The sequence below is a fragment of the Anomalospiza imberbis genome, chromosome 22 (assembly GCF_031753505.1).
Source record: "Anomalospiza imberbis isolate Cuckoo-Finch-1a 21T00152 chromosome 22, ASM3175350v1, whole genome shotgun sequence".
Classification (NCBI taxonomy): Eukaryota; Metazoa; Chordata; class Aves; order Passeriformes; family Viduidae; genus Anomalospiza; species Anomalospiza imberbis.
The window spans coordinates 8018497-8026855 of record NC_089702.1 but is presented as its reverse complement, the minus strand read 5'-3'; the positions used below and the strand labels follow the sequence as shown (position 1 = coordinate 8026855).

The 8359-nt window shown below is 68.8% G+C and overlaps 1 protein-coding gene and 1 pseudogene across 1 annotated transcript; both read right to left on the bottom strand.

The window, feature by feature from the left end:
* Positions 1-943: 943 nt before the first annotated feature.
* On the bottom strand, positions 944-2607 carry LOC137487107 (GTPase RhebL1-like; annotated as a pseudogene).
* A 1617-nt stretch (positions 2608-4224) lies between these two features.
* DHH (desert hedgehog signaling molecule) lies at positions 4225-8011 on the bottom strand. The gene is made up of 3 exons (XM_068212604.1): positions 7230-8011; positions 5514-5775; positions 4225-4928 (listed from the first exon to the last, which is right to left on the bottom strand). Exons 1-3 carry the CDS (start codon positions 7539-7541, stop codon positions 4261-4263), a joined length of 1242 nt encoding a protein of 413 aa, XP_068068705.1. The 5' UTR covers positions 7542-8011; the 3' UTR covers positions 4225-4260.
* Between the last annotated feature and the right edge of the window lie 348 nt (positions 8012-8359).

Genomic DNA, 8359 nt, shown 5'->3' with positions numbered 1-8359 from the left:
TTGTCAGCCGCTGTGTCCAGTCCCGGGGTTCCTCGTAGCGGCCGCCGGGACAGGTCCCGGTGTATCCGGAAGAGCTGCTGTGTCCGGGGCCGGTGTCCCTGGAGTAGCGGCTGTACGGGTCCTGGAATCCCCGGTAGCAGCCGCCATGCCCGGTCCTGGGGTCCCCGGTAGCAGCCGCCGAGCCCGGTCCTAGTCCCCGCTCACGGCCACCGCGTGCTGCTGCTGAGCCGCGGTCCTGCACCACGCTCGCCCGGTTCCGGTATCCCCGGAGCAGCCGGTCCTGCTCCCCATCGCACGGTCACCCCCACGCACCCTACCCCAGACCCTAAGGGGTAACCGGGCCGGTACCCCCCGTGTGGGGCCACATCAGCCCCGTCGGACCCTGAACCAGCCCCGGGCAGGGGTAGGGGGGGGGGTCAGACCCAGGGCCCCCGGGAGCCCAACCCCCCAGACCCAGAGATCTGGGAGGGCTATTGGGGGGGTGCAGCCCCCCTGAGCCCCCGGGCTGCCCTACCCTGGCCCCAGCACCCCAATAGCACTTCCCACCCCCCCAGCAGCTCCTGTTCCTCTTTACCACCATAATTGGGTAATTAGCAACAATTAGCCCGACTGGGTGGAGATAAGCCACAAGGGGAACCGCAGCCAGAGCCCCCCCCACGCTCACAAAGCTGGAGCTGAAGTTCTCAGGGAGAGAATTGGGTGGGGGGGGGGACAGGGCTGAAGGACCCCCCCAAGGGTCCCAGTGAGGCTCTTGGGGTGCTCAGTCCCATGAGGAGGGGGCTCATGGGAGCACATCCAGGGCTGGAGGCAGCCGTGTGCTGGAGCACATCCAGGGGTGTTGGAGGGGGCCTCACACGCTGCCTCCCCCCCAGCAAGGAACAGCCCCCCCAGTCCAGGGGTTTACAGACAAAACAACGTTTAATTGTTTCAGCCCCGACTCCCACGGGTCCGGCCTGGGAACAACACCCGCATTCAGCCCTGGCTGCCGGAGCAGGGACGGCCCCGACCTGTCCTTGTGCGTGTGGGGGACAGCAGTGATGAGCTGGGGGGGCTCCCAGCTGGGCCAGAACCCCCAGCCTGCGCCCAGCCCCCGGTGAGCCCCACAGCCTGTGCAGAGTGAGGGGTTCCCAACCACAGCAGGACCACGTGGATTCCCCAAAGCTGCTGCTGCCGTCTGGGCAAAGGCCCTGGGGAAGGGTCTGCCCCTCGCCAGGGATCACATCAGGCTGGTGGATCTGCCGTAGGAATTGCCCAGCTGGTCGATCTCCTCAGTGGGCTCCATGAAGATCCCCGTGGTCACCTGAGGATGAGGGGACATCAATGCCAGCACGTCGGGGCTCTGTGCCCCAGACCCAGCTCTCCTTGGCTGAGAAGTCGAGGAAAATGGCCCCCCATGACTCCGCCAGCTTCTTCCCTCCATCTGTCCTCACTTCCCAGCAGGGGACAAGCAGGATGTGCCACTGGGACGCACACACACACACGTGGGACCCCAGAACCCCCCTTACCTCTGCAAGGCCTGGTCCGCCTTGTTCCCCACCAGCACCGCGGGCATGCTGCGGGCACAGGGACCACCCTGGGACCCCCTCCCCGGGAGGCACAGCCCCTACCGTGCCTTCCCCAGCTCTCATACAGCTTGTTGTGGAGGGTTTGAGCACCTGGAAGCTGTGGGGACAAGGGGACATCCAGGCACTTCATCCCACCGAGGGTTCCTCAGGGAATGTCACCGAGCAGACCAGGACGGAGCCATGGATGCCGATGATGAAGGAGAGTGGCAGGACTTGTCCCGGCGGAGAGGGGGGACAAAACCGGTGGCAGGGTGGCTAGCGGCCCCACAACACCCCCAGACGCCCCAAATTGCCCCAGCATTACCTGCCCAGAGGCAGATGGAACTCCTCCTTGCCCACCACCACCATCTTGGAGGCTGCAAGGGTGGCACCTGGTCTGGGGGCTGCCTGGGACCCCCACATCCTCCTCTCAAGGCTCAGACCCACTTCCACCTCATTCCAGGGGCACCCCATCCACTAGCACAAGGTTTTGGGGCACAACCCACCGCCCACAGAAGTGGGGACACGTCTGTCCTCATCACCTGGGGTCCCACAGGGGGATCAGGAAGAGAGACCCCGGATAGGCAGCCCCCCACCCACCCACCCGGGACTTACTGCTCTCCACCGTGGGCTCGTAGCCCTCCACGAATCGGTGGGCCAGGGAAGCTTTTCCTGGGTGGGGGGAAACAGCAAAGCCGGGTGGTCCCGGCATCACCGCGGGGCAGGGGACGGAGAGACGGGAACCCCACCCGGGGGTGCTCCAGGGGACACGGCCCCGGGGCCACAGGGAGTCCCGGCGAGGCTACCCAGGCTGAACACGGCCCCAAACCCCCACGTGGCGTGGGGACCCACCGTGCTGAGCCCCTCCGGTGCACCCGCCGTCCCCGGTAATCCCTAGGGGAGCAGCCCCGCTCTCACGCGCTCCCCGGACAGGGACCCCCGGAGGGCAGGGCCGCCCTCTGCGGAGAGCAGGACACCCCCAGGCCGAGTCCCCCCGCAGCACGGCCCGGTAGCCGAGGATGAGAACTTGGCGGCGCCGGGCGGGCGCGGCAAACGGCGCCATAACCCGCGCGCCGTGCCGGGGGGCGGGGCCGCCGCCACTACACCGGCGGCCGCACGTGACCGCAGCACCGCCCGCCCGCTCCCATTGGCTGCGCCGGGCGGAGGGGGCGGGGCTCGACGGCCGCGCAGGCGCGTTGGCCGGAGGGGCTCTCCATTCATGAAAAAAAAAAGGGAGGGAAGGGCCGTGGCCACGTGGGCGCGCATCCGAGCGGGATTTTGGGGGGGTGGGGGGGCAGCACCAGGACACTCCGCCCCCCCCCCCCCAATTCCATCCCCCCCCAACCTGTCCCGGCCCGGAGACACGCGGGAACAGTTACCAAACCGCTCCTGCTCCCCGAGATCCCCATCGCTGCCTCCCCAGCACCAGGATCCTCAAGCCCCCGGGGGTATTTTAGGATGCTCGACCCCTGCCGCAGGGATCCCCAGCCTCTCGTGATGCCCGACTCAAGCCTCAGGGACCCCCAGCCTGGCAACACCCCAATTTTCTGCAGTGGCCGACCCCGGCCCAGGGACCCACACTCCCCTGGGGATACCCCAGTCCCAGTCCCGCACCAGAAGCTGAGTCACGAGGTTGTCACCATCTGGCCAAAAATTGCAGCAGAAAGTGAGTTTTTTGTCCATCTTGGGGGCCAGAAAGTCCAGGGGGAATTGGGCTCGCTACTCCAGCACCAGAGACCCCAAAAGCCCCAGGATGTCAAACCCCCAGGGATCCCCCAGCCCCCTGCAATGCCCTACCCAGTTCCAAGGTACCCCAGCTGCTCAGGATGCCTGACCCCCACCCCAGTGACCCCCAGACCCTGGGATACTCCAGCCCGTCAGGATACCCAGCCCCAAGGCCCCTGGGATGGTCAATTCCAGCCCCTCCAGACTCCCCAGCCACAGCTCCAATAGGGCCATAGAGTTTCTTTATTTTCCCAAACAATTAAATAGTAGTATTTCTTTTGTTTTTTTTAACTGAAGTGGTTAAAAGCAGGCTGCCCCCTGCCCCATGGGGTGAGCCCCGCTGCCAGGGCAGGCAGGCATGGGTGACATTTATATTACCATTTATAAATAGAAAAATAAAACTCTCAAGCAGGGCGGGTTAGCGGTTAGCATGGTTAGAGTTGGACCTGGCACGGGGTGCCCGTGCCCGTGGCAGACACCCGGTGCCCACAGCAGACACCAGTCCAGCCACCCTGTGGTGCGGGGACAGGGACACTGGGGGTGACAGGGACAGACCCAGAGCAGGGGGACGGGCGGGAACTGCTGCCAAGTGCTCCATGTTGGGGTGTTTTCGGCATCCCCACAGCTGGATTCGGCCCCAGGACAGGGTCTGGTGCTGCCTGGCTGTGGCTTGACAGGCATCAACCCCAGCCCCAGTGCAGTGGTTAATAAAGCAATAAATACCAGGGGGGTCTGGGCGTGGGGCCCCGGCCATGGGGGGCTCCAGGACACAGCACAGGGCTGAGCCAGACCCCTGGGCCACCCTGTGCCACTCCTTCCCATACCCACCACCCCGTGCCCCAGGGCAGTGCTGAGCCCCAACCTCCCCACAGCACCGGTGGTGCCCCTGGCCCTCCTCCCTGGGTCCAGGGGCGCCCAGGGCTGGAGCCCCCTGTGTGGCATCCAGTGCGTGGCATCACCTGCCGTGTGGTACCCGGGGGGGCAGGGACCCCTACACCTGCAGGGCCTCACGGCCCAGCACGCCCCCGGCCAGCCGGTAGAGCAGGCGGGAGTACCAGTGCATGCCCACGTCTGGCACGGTCCCGTTGCCCGCCTCGGGGTGGGCCGGCAGCAGCGAGAGGAGCCCGTGGAAGAGGCGGAGCGGCGCGAAAGCCCGGTGGGCCCAGCGGTGGCTCTCCAGGACGGCGTAGCAGGATGCCAGCACCCCATTAACCAGCAAGGTGCCGTGCGAGGTGAGGGGGGCAAAGACCCCCACGCCGTCCTCCCGGGAGACCCTCAGCACCCGCGTGGGGCGCAGCCCCTGCCCGCCGGCCCCGTGGGCCAGCACGGCGTCACCCGGGCGCACGCGGCGGGCGAAGATGGGCAGGAAGGCGGCGGAGCCGTTGGCCGCCCCGCGGGCCGCGAACACCAGGTGGGACGGGGTGAGGAGCAGCCGGCGCGCTGGGCTGGCTGTCTCGATGGCCACGAAGGAGGCGCGTTGGCCCAGGTCCCGGTCGAGGAAGAGCAGCACCTCAGTGGGCACCAGGCGCCCGCCTGGCTCGGCGCCCAGCACCCAGTCACCCTGGCGCAGGTCAGCCAGGCCCCGGTGCTCACCGCTCTCCAGTGTCACGGTGGCGTGGCCGGGAAAGCAGCCACCGGTGCGGACGGCCAGCGAGTTCTCTGGGAGGAAGGAGAAAGTTATGGGTGCCCCCACCGGCCACCTTCACCGGGCCACCACCTCCAGAGGGGAAACGGCAACCCCCGGACCCCCAAACCACCCCCGGAACAAAGCGGGCATTTTGCCAAGCTCCCCCAGTTCCTGCGTGCAGCTCCTGAATGCTGCAGGGCCCCTTTGTCCACCCTGCACTGACGCCCTTTGTTCCGGGCTCCAACGGTGACATTTACGGACATTTTCACTTTCTGTCAATTGTCGTTTCTGGTCTGGATGGGAGCTGCTGGCTGGAACAGAGGGCTGTGGGGCTGTGGGGCTGGGGCCTGCAGGGCTGGGGCTGCATTGCTATTCCCCTCACCAGGAGCTGAGCCACAAGGTTGTCTTCATCTGGCCAAAATTTGGAGGGCAAAGTGAGGTTTTTGCCTATCAGGGCGCCAGGTAGACCAGGGGGAGCTGGGATGGGGCCAGACACCAACTGGAGAAATCATCCCACATGGATCCAGGATGTCAAGGGGAGCAGTGGGGGCTGTGGGCTGGGATGTTTATGGGGATGGCAGCCCCCTGCCCTGGTGGCAGCCCCTTCCGTGTGGTACCTGCTTTGACAGAGACATGGATGTGCGCCTTGGACTCGTAGTAGACCCAGTCGAAGCCAGCCTCCACGGCCAGGCGTGCCAGCATGCCGTACTTGTGGCGGTCGCGGTCGGACGTGGTGATGTCCAGCGCTCGGCCCTCGTAGTGCAGAGAGTCGGGGAGGTGGTGCCCGTCCTCATCCCAGCCCTCCGTCACCCGCAGCTTCACCCCCGGCCACATGTTCATCACCGCGATGGCCAGCGAGTTCACACGCTCCTTGCAGCGCTGTGGGGACACCGGTGTCACCCTCCCCACCCCAGACGGGGACAGACAGACACCAGGTCTGCAAAGGGCTTTGAGGGAGCCCAAAGGGGCTGCTGTGGGGGCAGATGCGGTGCCCCCCCAGGGTGCAGAGAGGGTCACGGCCCCCCTGCCTGGATGCAGGTTGAACGTTAACGTGCCCCGGGGTCCCGTGGTGGAGCTGCTCCACGGGCAGCCGGGCAGAACAGGCAAGGGAGCGGGACGGGCACCGGGACGGTGTCACCTTCCCCGCGGCCACGGCCGTGACTGATTAACCTGGTGGGGGGGGCTGTGAAGCAGAGCTGGGGGCAGCTGACCCTGAACCAGCCCCGAGCATGGAGCATGGGCTGACAGGGAGAGCAGGGCGTCCCGGGCGGTTCCGGGGTCCCTCTCCCCATTGCCATGGGGTGCAGGGGTCGGAGCTGCCCCCGTCCCCCACCGCTGCCGCTGAGGTCACAGCGTCCCTCAGTGCCCCGGTGCCTTCCCCCCGTCCTCCGTTCAACAAAGCGGCTCCCGGGAGCGCTGGGCCGCGGGGGCGGGAGTGCGGGGCGCGGGCCCGGGGCGGCCCTGCCGGGGCGGGGGGCGGCAGCGGCGGGGGGGCAGGAATGCGCTCGGCCCGGCCCGGCCCGGCCCGGCCACAATAGGCGCCTTCCAGCCCGGAGCTGACCTCAGGCTCCGGGAATGCCGTCGCGGCCACAAAGGGCCCTTTCAGCCACCCGCACGCCGGGCCGGCTCCGCGCCCGCGGCTCCGCCGGGCCCCGCCGCCCCGGCCCCGCCGCCTCCGCCGTCCCGGCTCGCGGGAGCTGCCGGCGCCGCCTGGACCACTCGCAGCATCCCCCGTCGCCATGGCGACCGCGGGGCCGCCCCTCGCCATGGCAACCGTGAGCATCCCGACGGGCGCGCGGCGCGTCCCGGGCTCCCGCCGCCCCGGAGCAGAGGGGTACCGGGACCTCCCCCTCCGCGCTGTCCTTGGGGCGGGGGCGCGGCAGCGCTGGGGGAGTGGAGCCGCCGGTCGCCGGTACCTCGTGCCCCCGGTGCCATCCCGTCCCGTTAATCCCCGACGGTCCCGAATGCACAACGCGACGGGACCGCCTCGTCCCGGGGCTCCGGTGCTGCCGCGCCGCTGCCAAGGGCCGTGGAAGGGAGCGGGGCACCGGGGTGAGGTACCGTGCAGCCCCGGCAGGACCCTGCGCCCCGGGAGGCTCCGTGCTCCCCGGGAGGGTCGGTGCCACTCGGGAGGATCCGTGAGCCCCGGGATGATCGGTGCGCCCTGGAGAGGATCGGTGGCGACCGGGAAAGCTCCGTGAGCCCCTGAGCGCGTCGGTGCCGACTGAGAAAGGTCCATGAGCCCTGCCGAGGGTCGCTGTGATCCCGCCCATCCCCCCGCCGCCCCCGCGCCCCCGGGAGCGAGGCCGGACCGGGCCGGGCGCAGCCCCCACCTCGGTCATGAGCCGGTCCGCCCCCGTGTTCTCCTCGTCCTTGAAGATGATGTCGGGGTTGTAGTTGGGCACCAGGTCCCTGAAGCGCTCCGAGCCCCGCAGCACTTTGCCCTCCGCCTTCCCGCTCGCCCCCAGCGTCTGCTCGGGCACGTTGGGCACGAACTGCTTGTAGAGCAGAGGCGAAAGCTGCCGCCGCCCCAGCCGCCGCCGCCCCACCGGGCCCCGACCCGGGCCGCAGCCCAGCACCGGCGCGGCCAGCAGGCAGGCGGCGAGCCCGAGCAGGACGAGGGCGAGCGGCGTCCACCGGGGCATCCCGCCCGCCGGGCCCCGCTGCCTCCGCGGGTCCCGCTCAGTCGCCGGGGGCACGGGTGGCTGGGGCGGGCATGGTCCCGGTGTGATGGCCCCGGGGCTTTTAGATGGTCGCGGTGCCAGGGGCGGGTCGGCGCCGTTTCCTTCTCACACCCACGGTCCCGTCGCTGCTGCGGGATCCGTGGCCACTCGGGACGACTGACCACCCCCCCGTACCCCCCCCCCGCCGGTGCCGCCACCCACTCGGTTGCGCGCCCACGGTATCAGCACCCCCTCGCCTACACCCCGGTTCGGGGAAGTCCCCGACACAGCCCCAGCCTTAGGGAAAACCCTCGCAGAACGGCGTCCCAGCACCGGGCACCGGTACCCAGCTCCGGGCACTGCCCTGGCTCTGTCACTGGGCAGCCGGTTCCTAAGGCTGCCCCGGGACCGGCACCGGGATCTGACCCCGCGTCCCAGTCTTGGTTCCCCTTCCCGTCTAAATCCTGCGCTCTGGTGCTGCCTCCTCTCCACGGTCCCCGCACTGCGCTCCGGTACCGGAACCCCCCCTTATCCCATCCGAACGCCGCGATTCTGGTACTGGGACCTCTCCTGTCACCGCCTGTTCGGACCGGGGACCCCTCTCTCCCAGTCCCGGTCCTCCTTCTCCTCCCGCTCTCCCTTGCACCGAGGACCCTCGTAATTCTAAGGCTGTGCCGCCGGTGTCCGCACCTGCTCCGTCCCCTTGGCGCAGCCCCGCTCCCGGGACCCGCTCCCTGGCACTACCCCGGTCCCCTCAGCTCCGTCCGACCCACGGTCCCGGTCCCCGTTCCTGGCCCAGC

Coding starts and splice junctions, on each gene's coding strand:
- DHH (XM_068212604.1), bottom strand. CDS start 7,541: ATGCCCCGGTGGACGCCGCTCGCCCTCGTCCTGCTCGGGCTCGCCGCC. Junction 5,776..7,229: donor CGGACCGGCTCATGACCGAG/GTGGGGGCTGCG, acceptor GTGTCCCCACAG/CGCTGCAAGGAGCGTGTGAA. Junction 4,929..5,513: donor CCATGTCTCTGTCAAAGCAG/GTACCACACGGA, acceptor CCTTCCTCCCAG/AGAACTCGCTGGCCGTCCGC.